At 38.8% G+C, this 23,422-nt stretch overlaps 1 protein-coding gene across 1 annotated transcript in view; it reads right to left on the minus strand.

Annotated features, from left to right (window-relative positions):
* The window catches only part of AP1M1 (adaptor related protein complex 1 subunit mu 1), a gene marked incomplete in the record, with an annotated part of 1,516,013 nt that extends 1,495,980 nt beyond the window's left edge, over positions 1-20,033 (minus strand). Inside the window, 1 exon segment of the mRNA XM_044090737.1 lies at positions 19,761-20,033. Coding sequence (XP_043946672.1) covers positions 19,761-19,802 — 42 coding nt within the window.
* Positions 20,034-23,422: the final 3,389 nt, after the last annotated feature.

Raw genomic sequence — 23,422 nt, forward strand, 5'->3', positions numbered from 1 at the left:
TCACAGTATGCTTCCTAGTACTTGTATAAAGTCCTTTGGTATTTGCATATTATCCCAACCAGGTTCCAAATTTGTCATAATTGTTGAAATTATGGACAAACGACTCACTGTTCTTAATTTCAATGACTTTTGAGATTAGTAACCTGGATGCAATAATACGAAAGTACTGTTTTGAGACAAGAGTGGATCGCTTTTATTTTACTAGTTTGTATGCTGTATTTTTACCCCAGTTAATTTCCTTGAGTGCAGTCATCATGTGAAATCAAAATAAAATCTTTAGTACCGTGTAAAGTCTATGTGATGTGGGTACAGCATGTTTTACTGCATTGGAATTGGGAGAGGAGACTTCAACTTTTGCAGAAAGGAGTCATTGCGGTTTTACAGGGGTGGGTAAGGTACTAAGTAGCTCTCTCTGACATTGGGTAATCACCCAGGAAGATGAATAAGGTCCAAAATTGTCTTCCAGCCTGGTGTGCTTTTTTTTCCTGCTATCTATTTTACCTAGCTGGCTATGAAGTGGAGACCCATATGTTACGGGAAAAAGGTGTAGGTGTATGGCAACAGAATGACTCCTTTCGCCATAACGAACAATTATGCCAGGTCCAGAATCAGGTTCCAATAATACGCAACTACCAGTTAAGAGTTTTCTAAAAGAGGTTGTTCTCCTAGACTTAACATATTTTGAACTATGAACTGGAAAAATATTTCCCCTAAATACGCAAAATATCTCTAATTAACCTCTCATTAAGTCCGTTGTCACAAACCTTATGTTATTTTATTGGTTCTCTCTAAACATCTTCAACCCTATTCATTTCGCTGCCGAGAAGGCTTGAATTAAGTCACACAAACTGCTTAAAAGTATAACTATTTCCTCCTTTCTACTGAAAATATTTCTATGCAACCTAAACATTTTGCAATTACCCTTCTTGCAATAAACAGTCTACCTTATAGGTTATCCAAAATAACCGCCAACATATTTTTCATGTTTAATTTTGAAAGTACTTCTCACCTCACCAGTGTGCCAAAGTGCATTACCAGAACTAAATCTATTATGCTAAACATTAAGAGCACTACTCCAGCTTTAAAGGATTATTGTACCCTCTCTTCAGCACTCTGTATATTGCAACTTGTGACATTTATAAATGAAACCCACAGCAATCTAAAAATGTCATACTAGCCAAAGCAGACATTCATGGCAGACTAGTCCTATTTCCATCATCCCAAGCTTATCACACACTTTATTCTCACTAACTAGCAAACTAGACTTGTCCCCCCCCAAAAAAAACCACAACAACCCTAGTAACATAAGACAGTTTTTTTTACCACTACCTACTATTCTCATGTCCATCTGTGTATCAAAGATCTAATGTAATAATGCAACCATTATTTTACCCAAATTTTCTTCTGTACATTAAAATGCCTTGCTCTTATTAATATTATGAAATGGTACGCCCTAGCATGTAGAGACAGACCAGGGAATTCAAACCTTGTGCAGATTTTTACCACATAATGTATGTTAAGGAATCAAATATGTTCAGGAAATCGAGTGTGTGTGTGTGTGTGTGTGTGTGTGTGTGTGTGTGTGTGGGGGGGGGGGGGCGGCTAGATGACTAAATAAACACTGTACTGTTACTGGGCAAGCACACAATAAAAATCATTTAAAGTAAGCCACTCAACTGCACCTTGATAAAAAGGGGTTTCACCACACTGGTCATTATACAACTACTACCCATAGGTTTATCTTGTACAGTAAAATTAGCTCGCCATCATCCGCCCCCCCCCCCCCCATTTTCTACATGGGGTCAGGGTGTCGTGTTAACTGTCACCATATTTCTCGATTCAGTTCCACATTCCTGCCATCTTCAACACTCATGCCCAACTGTCACAGATTTCTCACAATCCATTCACCCCTTTGCTGGATGCCTTAATTTCCTATTGGCTTCTTCCTGTCTGCCCCAGTTCTTCTTCACCAGATTGTCTTCTGCACGTGCCTGAACCACCTTAATCTGTTCTCTTTGATCTTTTTGATACTCAAATCGCCACATTTTAATTGCACCTGCCAGCCCAGAAACATACCTGTGCTAACCTCCCCTGTTTGGGGTCCCATAACTCACTGCACAGGTTTTATCACTACAAAATCTCAGGCGCACACACATCTGGACTCCCTCAACCCAACCCCCAAATGCTTTCATTTTCTAGTATGTGCTTTTTATCCAACTCAGAGCTGCAGGAGAGTTGGAGCTTAAGAGGACACTCAACATAAGGAACACAGCCAACACACAGTGGGATGCCAGGCCACTGCAGGATGCAGGCAAATACATACATAATATGTACATCCACTAATCATTTGGTTAGCATTTAAAAATTACCTGTTGGCATGTGTTTGGGATACAGCAGGAAACTAGAAATAAGGCAAAAACTCAGATGGACAAAGGAAAGGTATGCAGACTTCACTCAGAACACACTAATATTCAGTTTTATTTATTTACAAATTCCATGCAAATAATTATGAGTGTTCCAAATCGCTGCTTTTATCCACATGCCAGATACACACTCAAAGAATCCGTTCTTCAGAACAGCAGCAGCGATTATAATTCAAGCATGCATGTGTAAAACAGGAAGCGGGTTTCCTCAAATGTTTATCTTCCCCTTCACGGACCCTGTAGTGCAAAGGTAGTCCACAACAAAAAACACACTGAAAACCACCTTACAGTGGTTCGTGGCCTAATTTCTACAGAACTATTGCAAATTCGCAACCGCAAAAATCTGGTTGAGATAACACACAAGTACCAGCAATTCTTTTAGTAAGCCAAAGAAAAGGTAAAGAAAACTACATACAAATATTTGACTATATGCCTTTCACAAGAACATCAAACAGACCTGGCTAAGCATTTATATCTGGATGTTGAAAAGTGAAGCTCACAAAGGAAAGAAAGCATGCTGCTCTTGTTCCAGCTAAGTTTATCTGCTCAAAATAACCTGCCTCTGGCTTTAAAAGTCAAAAGAAAGGAGTATTTCTGTTAAAATACGTTGAAAGGATTGGATCTACAGTGACATTTTGGATAAAAAAAAGCCAATTATGTTAAACCTTATTTTCTTCTAAGTATTTACCTGAACACAATCTGGGGAAGGCCGAGGCCGCATGGGAATATCCTTCTCTGCATACAACAGTATTTCAAATAAGAGATGGCTATTAAGCAAGAAACCATGGATTCTACAACTACAAAAACTTAACTTTCCTCTATAACTACCCCTGAGAAGGACGCAATATCCAAGAGACAAAAAATAAATAAATCAACGCAAGAGCTGAACAAAGGGCCTATTAAAACCAAAGCTGACTCTGCACTTACACTTGAAGATATTAAGTCAGCATTACAACCATTGCAAGGCGAGTTCAAGTTATTTTCAGACAAGCTCAATTCCTTCGGTTCAATCCTAGATCAAATTATAACAAGACTAAACAATAGAAAATAAAACTGAGAAGAACTCGAAGCAGATTTACAAGTAAAGGTAAATACAAATGAAAAAAATAATAAATGACTTACAACAAAAAATAACTGACTTAGAAACTCAAAGTAGGAGAAATATGTGGCATTCCAGAAAGGTTTGATCAACCCCAACTACCTGTAATATTAACAGAGATCTTTGAACTAGTAACTGAATATATATGGAAAGAATTCATAGGGCACTACGGAAAACTCAAAATGAAGCTAACCCCAGACAGATCTATGCAAAACTACTTAATGCTGCACATGTTAATTTACTGCTTATGGCTGCAAAGAAAAAAAAAATCTCATGGAAAGGCTACAGGATCTCATCATCACAAGACTTTCCTCAGCCGATTTAAGTACAGAGACAAGCTCTAGCCCCTTTCTGTGCTTTGCGAATAAAAAGAAATATTAGTTTCCAAATGAAATACCCAGCCTCTCTTTCATTTAACTGTAAAGACCAAAAGCACTCTATACAGTCTGTGGAGGAGGCAAAGAAAACATTCATGCAAGTTTTCAAGGAAGTACCAGTTATTTAAAACTTATGGCACAGCTTTTTAAAATAAAATAAAGAAAAATGTACTGTTTAAAAAAAAAATGCAGCTTTTCTCTGAAGATATGTCTGGAAACACTATCCGAAGAAATTACTTCCTACAGAAATGGTACTTCTTACTTTCTTACATCCGATTAGATCACAGGAAGCCTTTTCCTCTGTTGAAACTTGGTTATCCGATGCCCAATTAATACTCAACCCAAACAAAACTACTCATCTTCCAACCCACCAAACAGACTCAAAACAACTGAACACACTAAATTACTAGGAGTTGAAATAGACAAACTCAAATTTGACATTCACATATCCATGACCATAAAAAAAAGTCCACAAAAAAATAGGAGCGTTATACAGAAATAAGCAACTTCTCACCAAAGCAGCAAAGATTTCAATAGCAAATTCAGTACTTGCATATTATTGCAACCAGATTGCGACCAGGAGAAGCTCTTCTTCAAACCATTTTCCATGCGAACTATGTACTGAAAGTTTAGAGGAGAAAACAACATTCCTTACTACTTCTTTGTACATGTCTTGCCGAAATATAGAAATAGTTTTGCTTTTTTGGGACGGTAGTCAGGTGGACAGACAAGGAGCTGTGAGTATCGTAACACACCAACGACTTTTCCACGTTCACCCATGGTAGCTGTTGAAGAGTGCATGACATCAGTTATGCACACTAACATTTCAGCACAGAGAAGTGGATAGTCTTTTAATAAAATTGGTGGTGAAATTTGTCATCATAAGCATACCTCTCAACCGTGCACAGAAAATTGAGTACTGCACTCATATCAGTGAGGAATGTTTCACGTTCAAATGCCATAGCCTTCCTAACATTTATGTCACTGCAAACATTGTTTTGCAAATGAGCTAACTTTATAATGGCAGTCTTTTAAAATCTATCTTCGCTTTAACGTATTTTATCCATTCTGTTTACGACTTTCTGGGGAATTCGTGAAGAAAGCAGATGACAGATTGGTCCAAACAATATTACACAGCGGCTAAGGTATATGATGGTCTGATCATCCAGAAATAAAACAATTTACGTAAAAAAATTTACAGAGCACATAGTCAAATGAAAATGGATTATACTTAAGACACATAGATGGACTAATATTGTATGGTAAAAGTGGGAATTACAATCTGAGGTAGTGAGTATGTTATCTGGTTGCGATAATACGCAAGTACCGCAAATTCCCACCTTATCTCCACCCTACTTTATGCCTCTCCAATATATACCAATGTAAGGCAATGCGATCTTAACAAGCTAGAGACCTGCTACAACAAAATCGCCAAATTCGCCACAGGGGCATCCTACCATAGTCACCACTGTCTCTCACTTGCTGAACTGGGCTGGCTTGAACTCCCTCACCTCCTTCAATGGTATCAACTCTCACTCGCCCACAAACTAGTAAACCATCCACTAAATGTCCCATCCCTCCAGAATCTACTCCAACCCTATCGCACCACCAGACCACTAAGATCCAGCAACAAAAATCACTTGCAGATCACTAAAGCCAATAACTCTGCTGGAGAAGCACTATTTTCTTACACTATAGCCAAATTATGGAACTCCCTCCCACCCACAATTACCTCCATACCATCATGCACCCACTTCAAAACTTTACTAAAAGCGCACCTAAAAACATGCTGGCTATGCCCTTGCAACTCCCACTCTATCACCCACCCCATCCAACCACTGCCTTTCTTTCCACTCCACTAACTACCTTGATTATAGCAAGCTCAGATGCTCATAAGCCTAGTACTTATTATACAGCAGGAACTTCTTATTGTAACATTTGTTAGTGTCTGTTATGTACTTCACAGATAAAGATTCTAGTTGTCTACTGATGTACTATGTTCTTCATCTGTAAATATGTTGTAAGTAATTGCCATGTAAATTGTTAATCGCTATGTAATCCAATGCAACTACTGTCTGTTTATTATAACTGTGGAGCTTTTCTCCCCAGGCCTCCGCGGAAAATGGACCTACGTCCAGTCGGACACTCCCGGTCAACAAACAAACAAACAAACAAACAAACAAATAAATAAATAAATAAATAAATAATCTGTAAAGAAAGGAAGCCAACTGAGCTAATCGTACCTGATTTAATGTCCTGTTGGTTTTGCTGTTACTCTAGACATTATGGAAATATTCCGGTCCTTTTTTATGGTTTTATCGTTTCTTTCGAATTTATTTTCTTATGCTTTAGGTAACTCCATTTTCTGGAACTTACGTTGCTTCCTGAGGCGGCCTACATAACAGCTCTACGAGGGTTTCTTTAGTCTGATGGGCTGTGTTTACACTCCATAACCCAGAATTCAATGAAACCGTCGGCCAATGAAGTCACGATGTCAAAGAGTGTGGGAAAAGAAAAGAAGCAAAGCATTACTGGGAATGCTAAAATAGCGAAATACATCGTATTTATGACAAAATGGACTATTTTTACAGTTTGGGTTGTGTGAGATGCTGAAAATTTAAGAACATTGAAGGATTTTGTTCAGGGTAATGTTATTAACATTATTATTTAATTTAAAAGCATTATGTCAGTGCGTGCTATATTTAGTTAAGGAATGTTATATACAGGTCTCTAGTTTATTGTAATGCCTGCCAAATATCGACTAGTATTTAGTTTAGTATTGTAGTATTAGTTAAATTGCTAATATGGTGACCAAGTATTAATTTAATTGCGTCTAAAATCTAATGCTGCAGTTAAATAAGTGATCTGTATCTTATAGGGGTGAAGTGTTTAGTTGTGTGTTCTATAAGCCTCCGGTATCTGCAAATGATATCCAAAGCTCAGCTGGATTACTTTGGGTCTATAAATGGTCTGTTATTTTAGGTGCGTGATTTGGATTTTCAATAACTGATTTTAAAATAATATTTATAGATATGCCATTACCCTCGGAATGCCAGCTATATTTACACAACTGCTTACTGTCTGTAATAACATATAACATTATTTATTTATAGGGAGTTAAATCTAAACTAATATGTACAATCATAATATTATATACCAATCCAACCTTATGCACCTGTAAGCATAACTAATTCCATGTTATGATCTGCTAAAATGATATACAAAGTATTTATAAGAATCATAATTTATAACTCTAAACTATTCTAAGCATCTTTTTGCCTTTAAATGTACATTTTAGATTTATATGTTAGTATTAAATAGTTTTTGGAGTGGCATGAGGGTGGTGCTGTGAATGCTGGGTGACACTTGGACTATCGCGGTTAGTATTTATGTCTCCCTGTTGCATACCTGTAGCAATTTTATACAAAAATTGCTAACAGTATATTTTGCATTTGCAAATAAACTCGTAACAGGGAGATGGGTGGTTAGGCACAGGTTGCAAGGTAAGGAGCATGGATGTCAGAACACCAATTCTGAGTACAGTTTATTTTGTGTGTGTTAGAAAAGGGCCAATCATTATATGGACAATACCTAGTGAAACTAGTATCTCTGTTGACCATATTTTGTTTTTATTGTTATTTTTTGAACTTACAGTTAGATAATTAGGGTGAATTCTTAGAATGTAAATGGTCTTCAGGACAAAAAAAAAAAAAAGCTGGTTATGCATCGGATTTATCAAGACAAATCAAACATTTTGTCTTTGAATGTGTATAGTCCAAGTTCAAACCAACATTTGTTCATCCAGGAAATACATAATCTGCTACTTCCATACCATGATCATTTCTTCATTACTGGTGGCGACTGGAACACCCTTATTGATCCATCAAATGATAGCTCGAATAAGAACAGAAAACAGCCCACCCAAATAACAGCTTCTATTCAAGATTTGATGAATAGTTTCAAATTTAATTTAGTTGACCCTTTAATATCCGAGATTGACAGGGAGACTAATAAATTCACTTTATATTCGGCCTCACATAAGGTTGGGTCTAGGATTAATTGCTACCTGATCTCAGATGCTTTCTCGACTAAAATTGCCAAGTTTGCCCAAGAGGCCAGATCTATATCTGATCATTCGAATATATCACTTGGGATTAACCCTAACCAAAAATGGAACTATATTAAGATTTTCACTTTGTCACTAAATATTAACACACACAAAAAAAAAAAAAAAAAAAAAAAAAAGACGTTTTGCAGGAGGTCCATGAATATATAAAGCACTTACAAGCTGAATCATTGTTTTCCAATATCCCTTTAGATATACAGTGGGCAGCAGCTACAGCTGTCAGAGGAATACTTGTTCAAAAAGCATCTCATTATAAAAAGAGTCTGTACATTAATAACCTCACAAAAGAGTTTGACGCAGACCTGCAAAAGGATTTTTGCCCCGATTTGGAAATTAAACTACACGGAATTCAGAAGGAAATATATTCCTTCCACCAACAAAACTACTCTGACTGAATTAAAGCTTCTACATAGATACTCGGAATGGGCTCAAACTCCATCCAAAACTCTAGCAAGACTAATAAATATCAAAGGACCACCAAACTCTATTAAGAACAAAGTATAAAGGGAAAATCCTGTATAGAACTAGTGAAATTGTAAATTCATTTGTAGATATTTACACGGAAATCTACAATCCTAAAACTCAATTCCAAAAAGAACAGTACATAGATTTACTCAATAAGCTTAAGGTCCCAAAACTATCTTCCACACAAATTACCCAGTTAAACACCCTTATAAACACTAAATGAAATAACTGCAGCTATTAAAAACTGAAACCTAATAAGGCACCAGACCCTGATGGATTTACAGGTGAATTTTACAAAACTTTCTGCAGTAATCTTACAAAAATCCTACTTGACATGTACAATCATATATCAGAAGGGATTACGGACAAGTATATGAATAATTCCAAAACGAATTTTCATCCTGAAACCGAACTCTGACAAATCAAACCCTCTTAACTATAGGCCTATTGCCCTTATAAATATAGACATGAAAATTTTAGCTACTATTTTTGCAAATAGAATTCAAAACGTGATGGCGTCAATTACTTCTCCAGAGCAATTAGGTTTTATAAAACAAAGACAACTTTGTGATAATACTTTCACTTTGCATACATTATTAATGTTCCTTGAAAAAAGACAATCATCCAAAATACGCTTTAACCTTAAATGTAAATAAGGCCTTTGATAAATGTGGATCTCAACTTCTTATATGCAACGATGGAACACTTTAATTTCCCGGATATGGTCATTAATACTATAAAGACAATGTATAAAAATGTCTCTACTTCCCTTTATATAAAAACATTATCAAATCCTATTAAAACTACAAATGGCACCAGACAGGGTTGCCCGCTATCACCCTATCTTTTTAACTTGTATCTTGAACCTTTTCTTATCTGGATCAAACAGATGACTTGTATCCCAAAAATCTATAACATCGAAATAAAGTACTCTGCGTTTGCAGATTACCTTAACATTTACTTTGAGCTTCCTAACACAGACCTCCAGAAAATTTGAAACTCTATTGATCTCTTTTCTAAAAGTTGCTAACTATAAACTTAACCCCACCAAATCAGTCTTTTTTCCTTTGAATCCTAAGAAGCTTTTAGAATACTACTCCCCCCCTGACATACCTCTTAAATATTCAATAAAAGTATCTGGGTATAAGCTTCACGCACTCTCGTCAAGAACTTATGAAAACTAATCTTTATAAAGTTTGGGATCAAATAAACAATGATCTAACAAGCTGGAAAAATATTAACCTTTCACTGTTATCAAAATCTGCTACTAGAAAGATGAATATTTTACCTAGAATTATTTTCCATCTAAACTCAGTTTTTGATAATATTCCAAAAAACTTACTTTGTAAAATGGAGACCACAATTTCTAAATTCTTATGGTTCCCTAAATCAACCAGAATATCACATAGGAAATTAACTATCCCGAAAGCTAAGGGTGGATTAAATCTTCCACATTTCAGTCTGTATTATCAAATAATTACCGCAAGTCATTTAATAAAAACAGCCAGTTAAGATCCGTATGATGAATCCTGGAATCCAATATGGGTCAAGATCTGGTATAACTATATATGTTCATTCAAAATTAATCCTCAATCTATCCCCTTACACCTGTTGGCAAATTTAACATTAAGATTTTGACTCTAAAAAAAATTTGCAAAATACAAATCCCCATTCTTCAACCCATACATCCGAATACAAATTTTAAAATCAATAATAAAATGATTGGCCTAACTTTCCTATTACCAAGAAGGCTACAGTCTGGCATTTTTATTAGTACAAAAAATGCAGCAGAGGTTAAAGCTTTATTTGGGGCTCCTAATAAACATGACTATTTTAAGACAACTCAGCTCACTTATAAAAACAAAAATTCTCTAAATACAGAGTTATGGAACAAGATATTCAATTAACAGAATCAATCATTAATTTGCTCTTCCTAAAAGACAAAATGATCTTGCATACTAATAAACTTGTGTCGTATATGATACATAGTCACTCACTTATTTTCCAAATACTGGGATTCAATACAGGATGAAATCTCTAGCGAAGCCAAGTATGAAGCAATCAGAAATACACTAAACTTAAGCCCCTTCAAAAATCTAATTAACACACAGCTAATGATAAATAACTATTACTACACCCCAGCTGTTTTACAAAAATTCGGATGTAATAAAAACTTAACATGCCCTTTCTGCACTCTCCCTCATGTTGACATAATAAACATGCTCTTGAGTTGTAAGACCATCTATAAAATCTGGTGCTCCCTCAAAATTCAAATGGACAAAATGAGTATGAGAAAACTACATTTTCTTGGCAAACTAGGATCTTTAATATTGTTCCTATTCAAGTCAAAGGTATTCGCTGTCATGTTCTTGTCTCAGTTTGTGCTCTCCTTAAATATTTCATTACTAAAAATTAGATCAACCCCTCAGCAATTTCATGGGAAAACTAAGGATATGGCAATAAAATATATATCAGCACACAAAATGTGCACGAATAGCAAAAAGAAAAAAAATTTTAAAAAATATTGGGAAAATCTCTGATCTAATCCGGAATAAGTAAAAACCAGCAAAATTTTTTTTTTGTACATTTGCATTCCAAGCTGGATCATTTTTGTACTAGGTACAATACAAAATTATTTGATAACGTAAACATTACACTTTACTAATTGCCTAAGACATTTTATTTGGAGAGGCCCTCCGACATCCATGTTGTAAATATATTGCAAATATGGTGTAAATAGGTTTTTAGGACATGTATACTTTAGCTTAGGTGGTGTACCCCCAAAATAGTTAACAGCTTATACTTTATATAATAGTATATTACCTGATTAAAGTTATTCTCCTCTTGGGAGGCCTGATTCATATTTGTATTATGAATTTCTGGGGCACCCTAGTGAATGTTTTACCAGATCAGGAATAAGGTACTTGTTACAATAACTGCTTGTCTATAAATCAAAAAACTGTTTGTATTAATTTAGAATGTACTTTACTTTCTTTTTCTTGGATTGATGTACCTTACAAGTTCCTTATCTTGTATTTATTTTCATTTTTTGTAAAAGTTTTAAAACTAATAAAAATATTAAAAAAAAAGGGAAAGAAGGCAGCCTTGCTAACAATACAAAAAAAATTGCTCAAACAAACAGAAAGGCAAGTAAACATTCATTCTGTTCTACCATGCATTTTTATCATCCCTCCCCCCAAAAAAGGTACTTTTTCTGAAATACTAAGGTTCACATACCTACATATTTACTTGCAAAATACAACAATACATTATTATGAACACCACTACCACCCCAATACAACATAGAAAAGTTTTAGTTGTTAAAGTATTAAAAACACTTTGCAGTACACATGTTCACTTAATATGATTCATACAGGTATAGAACAGATTCATAGAGGTATAGAACAAAAGATTTAATAAAAAAAGTACAGTTTTGTACCTACCATAAATGTAGATGTTCGAGGATCTCCATTGCTGCAGTCCTGACTAATGGGTACTCCGCTGTCCTCCATCGGCCCGAATACCAAAGGGCTAGATCTGGCGTCGGTCATGGCGCCCGAGACTGACGTGGTGTCAGTATAAATGCGCATGACCGACGCTATAACTTTAGTCTTTCTTGCCTCAGATGTCAGAATGCAAAAATAAAACACCACCCAAAAACCCCAATCTAAAAAGAAAAAGGGGGAAGGAGGGAGGGAAAATTGGACTGCAGCAATGGAGATCCTCGAACATCTACATTTATGGTAGGTACAAAACTGTACTATGTTCGCTGCCTCCCATTGCTGCAGTCCTGACTAATGGGTAGAATCCCAGAGCCACGGAAAAAACAAAAAGGGGGTCGGACAACTAAATAGCCTGAGGAGCTGCAGACATGCCCTGTAAGACTGCAGTGGCAAACCCAGCCCTAGACGTAGAATAAAGAGGCAAATGATAATGCTTCGTAAAGGTATGTACAGAACTCCAGGTAGCTGCCTCTAGAATGTCTTTAGTAGCTACCCCTCTTAAAAAGCAGTAGATGTGGCCGTAGCCCTAGTAGAATGAGGCCTGATCCCAACTGGAACCTCTTTACCATGATGAGAATAACAAAAGCAATACAATGGCCAATCCACTTGGAAATAGTTTGTTTGAGACAGCCTTTCCACGGAAGTCACAGCAAACTAAACAAACAACTGATGAGAACTTCTGAACTCTTTGGTTCTGAACAAATAATATCGTAACTGCCTATGTACATCCAAAGAATGCAAAACTTTTCCCCTTCAGTTTGGGGGTCAGCATAAAAAGTAGGCAAATGTATAGACTGGTTCAATGCCACATTAGAAACCACTTTAGGCAGAAAAGTAGGATTAGTACGTAAGGAAACTCTGTCCCTGTGAAAAATCAGAAAAGGTTCCACTGCCATGAGAGCCTGTAATTCAGATACCCTTCTAGCAGAAGTAACAGCCAACAAAAAAGCAGTCTTCCAAGACAACAACTTCAAGTCAGTCGTAGCTGCAGGTTCAAAAGGAGGCAGAGTCAGCTTCTCCAAAACAAAATTAAGATCCCAAGCAGGAATAGGAGCCCTCCGTGGGGGTCTTATATTCTTTGCCCCTCTCAGAAATTGTTTAAGCAATGGATGCGAAAATAAAGGAGGGTCACCAGCATAGTGAGCAGAAATAGCTGCAGCATGCACTTTAATAGAAGAGAAAGACAAACCCTTGTCCAATAACATAGTCAAATATTGCAATGTACAACTCAAATCAGGCAATGTGACCTCAAAGCCTTTAGCTGAACTCCAAAGAAAAAATCTCTTCCATTTATCAGCATAACTTTTCGAGTACTAGGACGCCTGGCTTCCAAAAGAACATCCAAAACTTGTTGAGGGAGCTGAAGGCCCTCATTCTCTAAAACTGAATGTGCCAGGCTGTCAGGTGCAGGGATCGCACCCGGACATTGAGAAAATGATTGTTTTCTTGAGACAATAAGTGAGGAATCCGTGGTAATGGCCAAGGGGCCTCCAGAATTAAACTCCTCAACAGAGGGTACCAATGCTGACGAGGCAATCCGGCGCTATAAGGATCATGCACGGTTTGTCCCTCCTGACTTTCAACAGGACTTTTGGAAGAAGAGGCAGAGGAGGAAAGGCATACACGTGAAGGTTGCTCCAACTGAAGGATAGTGCATCTATTTTCCAGGCTTAGCGGATGAAACAGCCTTGTGCAAAACAGAGGTAGTTGGAAATTCAGAGGAGAAGCGAACAGATCTATGTCTGGAGTTCCCCAAGCCATGGTCAACTGACGAAACACCTGAGGATCCAACTTCCATTCGTGAGGATCCACCATTTGTCTGCTCAGAACATCTGCTAACGAATTTTGTTCTCCTGGCAGAAACTGTGCTCGAAGAGTGATGTGCAGATCCAAAGCAGTTTCCCATAACAGCATTGCTTGTCTGCAAAGAGGGTAAGAATGAGTTCCCCCCTGCTTGTTGATGTACCACATGACAGTTGTGTTGTCTGTTCGAACCAACACCAGTCCCGGGCGAAGCAGATCCTTGAATGCTTTTAAGGCAAATTGAACTGCCAGCATCTCCTTCATATTGATATGCAAGTGAAGCAACTCCGGGCGCCAAAGGTCTTGAATCCATTTTCCTTTGAAATGAGCACCCCAGGCTGACTCCGAGGCGTCTGTCGTTAATATCTGACTTGCCTCTGGTCGGGTCACAGAGAGTCCCTTGTTTAGGTGACATTCCTGAGCCCACCACACAAATTCCTTCTGGATGCAAGGAAGAATCCGAATGACAGTGTCCAAATCGTGGCTGTGTTGAGTCCAAACGCTTTTGAGATACCATTGTAGCTTCCGCATATGCAGTTTGGCATTGGGAAGTACTAGAATGCAAGATGCCATGAACCCCAAGGCTTGAAGGACTGTCCTTGCAGTCAGCCTGGACAGGACTGATAGCTGTAGGAAGTACTGGTGAAGATTTCTTTGTTTGTACGGGGTAAGAAATGCCATCTGAGTCGCTGTATTCAGACTGACACCCAGAAAACACATCTCTCGTGAGGGTACTAGACTGGACTTTATTTCGTTCACAGAATACCCCAGGCATCTGAAAACTGTCATCACACACTGCAGATGTCGAAGTAGGACGTGCTTGTCTCGAGCCAGTATTAAACAATCGTCCAGATAGGGATAAATCTGAATTCCCCGTAGTCTGAGAAAAGCTATTACTGGAGCCAGGACTTTCGTGAATACCCTGGGCGCAGTAGATAAGCCAAAGGGCAATGCAGAGAACTGATAATGCAAATTCCCAGTCCGAAACCTCAGGAATTTCCTGCAACTGGGCCTGATAGGAATGTGAAGATAGGCCTCCTTGAGATCCAAAGTCACCATCCAGTGATCCCTGCCCAGCATAGGCAACAGCTGTTGCAGTGTTAACATCTTGAATTTGAATTTCTAGAAAGGTGTTTAGAATGGATAAATCCAGAATGGGTCTCCAAGTATTTCCTTTCTTTGGCACTAAGAAAAGACGGAATAAAACCCTGTGCCCTTTCCATGAAGGAACTTCCTGTATTGCTCCCAACCGGAGCAGAGAAGAAATCTGTGCCTGTGCTTCCAATTGTTGCTGATGAGGCACATCCGGCATACCGCTGAAAGGCGGGAAAGTGTGAAAATAAAATTTGTAGCCTCGAGTTACAATGTCCAACACCCATTTGTCCTGGGTAACCAAATGCCAATTTCCGTTGAAAAGTCCCAGTTTTCCGCCCAGAGGAGCTGCCAGCAAAGCAGAGTCCGGCAGCCGAAGACACAGGTCATTGGGTCTGTTTCCGAAAGGACTGACCCTTGCCCTCCCCAGCAGAAGGGGTAGAGGAACTCAAAGTCCTAGAAGTAACAGGGCCCTGAAAGGAAGCCCTACCTCTACTACGCCTCGACTTGCCTCTAGAACGAAAATCCGAAGAGGGAAAAGACCATCCCTTAGCAGGCCAATTCCTATTGAATTTAGGAGGCTGAACCTGTAAAAATTCCTTCACTGTCTGCATAGATTTAGCTTTTTCCTCCATTTTTTTCAAAACTAATTCCACAGGAGGGCCAAAAGAACATCAGACTGCAAAGGAGCATCCATAATAGGAGCTTTAACATGCTCCGACAAGGACTGATCTTTAAGCCAGGCATGTCTGCGAACAACAGAACTAGTAGCAGCCACCCTGGAAGAAGCTTGTAAAGCATCAAAACCACACTGCAGAGAATGCTTCCCAACCTGGTCTGAAGCATGCACTAAATCCTGAAGCTCCTTACAGTCAATACCTTCAGCTAAAGCATCCACTTTACATTTCAATTGACTTAACAAAAAATTCTGATACTTGAGCATATGAAACTGACAATTCAAAGCCCTCATAGCCAAAGTAGAAGAGGTATACGTTTTTTTACCCCACCTATCCAGGGCCCTAGCATCTTTGTTCAGAGGAACTGGATTCTTAACCACAGCGGCCTTAACGCCCTTGGGGCCTTGAGAAATAGTTTCAGGATCAGCCCTAGGGCTCTTAAACAAGTACTTGTGAGCTTCCGGAACCCTGTAGTATCTATCTGGTTTAACAGGGGCAGGAGGCAGAGAATCCGGGTTAAGGGCAGCCTCAGAAAACACATCCTGAACAACATCCAGTACAGGAGGAATAGCCAAGGGCCTGTGCTGAGGCAAAAACAAAAATTCTCTCAGCCTTTTACGAGAATCAGAATAATCCTGGCCCTCCCATTTGAAATGTTCCCTCATGGAATGCAAAGTTTCAGAGAAAGAAAAATCTTCTGGAGGGGACGCAGAGGGAGAAGCATCCTCAGCCCCCGAATCAGAATAGGGAGGGAAATCCTGAAGGCTTTCCACAGAGGAATCAGACTCAACGGAAGACTGAACCAAACCCTCCAACTCTGTCTCTACCCTGGGCCTCTTCTGAGGGGGAGGCATGGAACCCCTAATTAAAGAAATCAAATCTTCAGCCATCTTCAGCATGTGCTTCCTAGGAGCTGGACCCTGGGGAAAAGCACCCGCAGGGGCAGATTTGGACTTAGAATGGCCTTTGCCTAGAGAAGGAGGAGGCTTAACCACCCTACGAGGGGAGGGAGCCACAGACAACAGAGGAACACCCTCAACCTGGCCTAACAAAGGAGAAGCCACCCCCTGTAGTAACAAAGGCTCCCCTTGACACTCAGGCACACCGTCAGAAAGAGCCACTGAAGCAGCCAGTGGTTCAACAGGACCGACGTCCGGAGCGGACACCCCATCCTGCTTGGACCGCAAAGACTTATCTTTGCGCTTCCTAGAAGAGCCAGTCGTCGGAGAATCCGACGGCATGTTGTAATTACAACGGTTACCAAACACCAGCCTAGCACAGTCCAACCGACGTTTAATAGTACGCTTATTAAAAGTAGCACAAAAGCGACACCCAACAACGTCGTGCTCAGGCCCTAAACAAGGAATGCAGAGTGAATGGTAATCCCTATGAGGAATCTGTTTCCCACAAGAAATACAGTTATTAACTTTTTCTGACATCCGACAATACTGAGACAAGAAAAAGACAAAAATAAAATGTCCCCAATGGGGTACTTAGCCCAACTTGGTCTCCGGTCTGAAACTCGAAAACCGACAATTCCAGAACGCCGAACGGCACTTGCAACTTGTGCTTCTGCTCAGGACAATGCGGCAAGAAAGACTAAAGTTATAGCGTCGGTCATGCGCATTTATACTGACACCACGTCAGTCTCGGGCGCCATGACCGACGCCAGATCTAGCCCTTTGGTATTCGGGCCGATGGAGGGCAGCGGAGTACCCATTAGTCAGGACTGCAGCAATGGGAGACGACGAACATCAGACTATTTAGTGGGGTACGTGAATTCTAACACTTCAGACTGGGAAGACAGTCACTTTATAAATTTTGTACTACTGCCTACTAATGATATTGGATACAGGTTATTGTTACATCTTTTTTCTTAGTCTTAAATTAGTCTGCTCCTGTTTTGACATCTCTGTTTTATTATTTTGCTTTATCATCTTTAACATCTGGGCCCAATCTGTGAGAGAAAAAAAGGTTTCAGGACCAGTTCACTAACACAGTTAAACAAAATGGATAATTAATGGAACATGAATGGAGAAGAGAATGTGGCAGCTGTATGGTCAATCCTTATTGATAACAGGAAATGAAGGAGTAAAAACAGCAGCCATGTTTCCCTATTACCTGACAAGGAGTGTATAGTCACATCTCCTCCAAGCTCAATTTCCATTACCTAAACAGCAGCAGAAATACAGGCACAACCCCTCTGGGCTACATTCAAATAAATACATGCCTACACTATTACTATCTTCTCTTTTCACCAATATTTGACAAGGAGAAGGCACACAACTACCACTGCTTATTCATTTCCCATTACAAGATAAGTGAAGATGCTGTCAGTCTCCTAGCAAAACTCGGTTCCTTTTAATTGACTGGGATCAGGCAGACAGAAGAGGCACAATGGCACGACAGCTTTGTCATCTCACAGTAAGAAGTCCCCCAGTTTGATTCTTCGCTGGGGTACCTTCTATGCAAAGTTTACATACCCTCCCTGTGTTCACATGGTTTCATCTGGGTGCTCTGGTTTCTTCCCACATTACAAAACATGCAGTAATTGGACAAGATACCCTAAATCAGTATGTGTGTGTGTGTGACAGTGTGCATGGCGTAGAAAGAAATACTGCAGCATGGCTAGTCACCCCAGCAGTGTAATCCTTGACTCTAATGACCATCACTGTGGAAGCGACAGCCTGATCTCATGTGGTAACAATGGGGAAAAAGGGGTTGTGAGTTGGTGGATGGAATAAATAGACATCCATGGACTTTCCCCATTCATTTCCCTTATCTAAATAGGACTACACATGGTGCACCTCTCTCGCTCTCTCCATTAGTTTCTCATTAAATGACCAGCCACGAGTATACAGTCACCATGTCTGCACTTAATTTCCCTTTACCCACCCAGAAATGGCTATGCAGTCTCCAGTCCTAACCATCTGCAATTACCATCTACGGCTAGACATGCTATAGCCAATAAATTAGTTACATTTCCCATTATCCGATCAGAAGAGAAGATGTAACAAAAGCCTCTACCAATTCACCTCCTCAATATCTGACTGGGCATTGTTGCAGTCTGAGCTCTGAATTATTTTACACTTTTTTTTGCAATACAGGCTGACTCAGACATTACTACATTGGGCGTGTATACTATACAGCCACACCTCACTCTTGTTTCCCTGATAGATAAAGCCATTGCCCCACCCCCCCACTCATTTCCTAACTGCAACTATACTACGGTTACCACCTGTCCCACTTTGTGAGGGACAATCCCTCTTTGGGCAGTTGTGTCCTGCAAAAAAATTGTAAAAATGGCAAGTGTCCTGAGATTTTAAGATAAAATTATTTCCTATATTTTATGTAACAGGTGCATAAACAGTTATTCTGTATCCAAAGCACCTATATGTTATACAAAACAGAATAAGCAACTAAAATGCTACAATAATAAGCTTTTATTTAGGCAAAAAAGTGAAGTTTTTCCCTTTGTACTGGCCATGGGTATGTTTTGGCCTGCAAAATCTGACGTTTGTACCAAAAATGTCCCACTTTGGGCATTTGAAAAGGTGGCAACCCTAAACTATACTCATGGTAACCACTACTCCCCCTCCCCCAGTTCCTAACTACATTTGGGCAGGCTATAGACACCACCACTTCCAAATCATTTCTCAAAATACCCAACAGTCTGCACGTAGCCACTGTCTTTCTCCATTCATGGGCTATCATCTACAAGGAGAGCCCATACATACTGCTCCCACAGTCGCTCCTCCATGCATGTCCTGGGTATGAAGCCAAAGCTAATGAAAATAATAATTACCGGAAAGGATGCTGGTTGTTAGATACATACCCATTTAGTATCATTAGCCCATGGAATTAAATCCAAAAGCTGTCGCACCTCCTACCACTGTGGTGGTGGTGGGGGGGGGGGGGGGGGGCTAAACTAAAAACAGGAAGACCCTTTCCAAGCCTTCTCTGCTGCATTTCAGGAAACAGTATATGTACTTATTTCGTTACAAACAGATATTAGCATTAATTCAAAAGCTGTTACGCTACTAACCTACTAGTCACTCCCGTTTTGCTGTATGCCAACGTGTACTTTAATTGGTACCCCCTGTGCTTCAAAGCTCTGAACGCAGTACCCTGTCACCAAAACAAATTCAGAATCTACACACTAACAGTGCAAGGCTGAAAACCCACTTCATCTTACCTTCCCTTTAAGGTCCAATACGTAAACTGCACTGGCCGACATTCTACTTGGTTGCCTCCCTTAATTGGGAAGAGCAGCTGGCTAGAACTAAACGTACTGTCTTTCAACCGTTATCTTAATGAGTGGTTAAACATCAAACTCTCTCACAAGAAAGAATTCAGCTACCCCACAAAACTAGCGTCCACTAGACGGAAACAATGTACATCACTTCCCATAACCGGTGTCGCGCGATCACATGAAAAACGCTTTTAGGGAACCAAATTTCACAACCTCCTCCACTCACACGCGCGGAAGATATTTGAGAACGTGCACTTGTAGGTGTGCGCGCATGCATTGTGACATCTGCAAAATGCGCTTCTCGGTTGTTAAGAGAGTTGAATGTCATTTGGATGTAGTTATTTTTCTTAGAAGCGAGCTTTCCCTTTGCTTGATGATAACTCCGACAGTAGTGTTATTGTATTCGCTACATTTTCAGCATTATTTTCCGTTACTTCATGCCAAGCTGTTGACAAGTGTATTTTGAATATCTTTTATTTCTTACTAGTAAGTAACAATTTACTTAGTCAAACTGTCAAGTCGAGAGTGCGTGTATTCTTCCTGGCGCCCTTTAAAACAGTTTTGACTGCAGAGCCCTAAAGCTATAACCGTTTAAACAAATCCCTGCAACACAAATATTTTCGTAAAGATACCGTATTATGTATTTGCAGAACAATCTATTTTATGACTGAATGAACAACCTTTGAAATGATACATAATGTCTTTGTTATGTGTCCAGGGCTGGAATTGCCGCATTTGGCGAGAAGAGCATCCTTTTCTATTTTATGTTTTTTTAATGTAAGGTGAAAATAAAGGTGCACATCACTAAATCTAAACTTTCTGGATGCACGCTCCTCATAGTGCGTATATACCTCTCAACTTAGTGCAATAAATCTGGAGAAAGTCCAACAAAATGGGGGGGGGGGGGCAAAGGCCCCAAAATAGAGACACTTTTTAAATATTGCTCTTATAAACTTAGAAAGTTGACAGAGCAACAGGGTTTGTTTTAACAAACATTTTCTGAATAATATGAAGTCTGAAACTCATGCATGTTATTGTTTACTGACGTCAGTCCTCAGATCATCCCAATTATTTGCCAGAAACCACATTTTATGAGGCGCAGACTAAAAGAGAAAGCCAAAAATCTGGACAGTTGAGAGGTATGAATTCGTGAAGACTAGGAAAGCAACTGTTTACAAAAAGTTAAGATTTTTTTTTAATATGTATTAGCATATATTTACATATTCATTGCAACGCCCCAAAATGATGCTCCTTCCCTGCAAACCACAAAAACATAAAAAAATAAGCCCATAAACGTAAAGCACAAAATAGCAGCTGGTGTCTGTGTGGGTACATGGCAGTACCTGACAAACTAGATGGTTGTAAATGGAAACTGGAGAGAGAGAAAACGATACCATATAGAGAAACTAAACAAATAATTTTAGCATAAATATAAAACAAGTGAGGTATCACAGAGTAAATCAAAATATATAGATTTAATAGCATGCATAACAGACTTATGAAAATGACTGCAACTGATTGTCCATAAACTAAAGAAAACCTCAGTTTTTATACATTTTTTGTTAATGTATTTTGTTGACATTTGTAAACATACCTTTGCACTGTACCATGCAATGCATAAACTGCCACAAAGCATTTTCCCCTGTCAGGAAATATTTTGGTCCTCATCTCCATATTTAAAATCAACAGTAAACTTTTCTTTTTCCTTGCACTGACATCACTGAGGAAAACCAGGAAGTTTAACCCCAGTGATGTAGGCATAGGCAAAGCGTCGTTGCATCCGTAGACTTCAATGGGCACACCCAACACATGCACTAAGGTGCCCCATTGAAGTATATGGACATAGCTCAAGTTCCCCTATTGTAACATCACAACTGGTAAAGCTAATTTTTTTTTGAGAAGTCATTTAATATAGCAATAACCGACAATGTGGGTGTGGTATGTTGAAGATTTACCCACAGCTGGTGTGGTTTAATCATGAGGGCGAAGCCTGAGTGATTAAACAATGCCAACCGTGGGTAAATCTTCAATATACCACACCCAGGAGTTGGTTATTGCTATTATACAGTGACATTGTTTAAGAAAAAAAATACTTTTCTTAAATACTCAAAACAACAAAAAGCCAGCACCCAACTGGAGCATACATATTTTATGTGTAAAAACACAAAAAAACAGACCGGTTTCGGCCCAATGGCCTTTTTCAATGTGAAACACAATCATTATAAGCACCACATTATTTACCAGACATAATGGAATAATTGATCATGAATTAGACAATTATAAATGTTCATTAAGACCAGGTGGGAATAATAAGGGTTGGGAGGATGGCCTAATAGTTAAGGTGTTTGCCTTGCAAGCACAAGGTGCAGGGATTGAGTCTCACAAGGGATAATTGGCTAGGCTTAAAATGGCTTGTTAGGGCAGTTAGCTTAGTACTAACCTATAAACCTATACTCTGCCTAGTTTCACAATCCAGGATTTTTCCTTTTTATTTAACAGTTTATGCCTACCTATTTTAAGGGATCTGTGTCCCAAAATTCTGTCAATAACAATACATTTGAAAGTTGCTGTCTTATGAATAGTAGCATGCTTATATAAAGCATTTGCTGAATATTTATTTCTAATGTTACTGAGATGTTCTGAAATGAGAAGTTTTAGGGGTCTGGAGGTTTGGCCAACATAAAAAGCTGAACATGAATAGGCTACAAGATAAATAGCCCAATCACTATTACAATTACCAAACACATTAATAGAGAAAACTTTAGAGGTATTTTTGCTTGAAAACTCTTTGGTCTGACAAATATATTTACAGAAGGAACAATGGCCACAAGGGTGTCACCCCACCAATTGTGTACCATCCAATGTAGCTTGTACAGAACGTTCCATAGGCACAAGATGTTTATAATGACTAAAATGACTCCCCAAAGTTTTACCCCTATGAAAAGAGAATGAACATCTGTTCCCTAATAAATCACACAATCTATCATCAGTCAAAAGAATATCCCAGTGCTGTTGCACTATATCTAGAAATTCATGAGTGTTCCTACCATAGGCAGTAATAAACCTGATTTTATTGTCCACCTGAGGTCGATGATTCTTATATTTAAGAAAGTAATTTCTGGAAAGTAGTTGCACCTCCCTACTGGTCTGCCTAACCTTAGACAAAGAATATTCATGTTCCCTAAAGTGGTATACTAAATCTTCATCAAAATGCATATAATCTTCAGTGTTCGAACAGATTCTATGTATTTGCATAAATTTTGACTTCGGGATATTGGCCATAATATGTTTTGGATGACAGCTGGAGGCTTGTAGTAACGTATTTGAGTGACAGGGTTTTCTATACAGTGAGCTAGATAAGGTACCATCAAGTTGTTTAGATATAGTCACATCCAAAACAGAGATGGAGGAAACATCATAATTAATGGTAAACCTTATACCCCGTTTATTTTCATTCAAATACTGGACAAATTCCTGTAAATATACAGCGTCCATCTTCCACACCATCTAGCAGTCATCCAAAAACCTACGCCAAATATCTATTTCCCAAAGAAAAATATTATGATTATTATCATATATAATAATCTGCTCAATATAACCCATTG

The sequence above is a fragment of the Protopterus annectens genome, chromosome 13.part0 (assembly GCF_019279795.1).
Source record: "Protopterus annectens isolate FY-2018-M chromosome 13.part0, PAN1.0, whole genome shotgun sequence".
Lineage (NCBI taxonomy): Eukaryota > Metazoa > Chordata > Ceratodontiformes > Protopteridae > Protopterus > Protopterus annectens.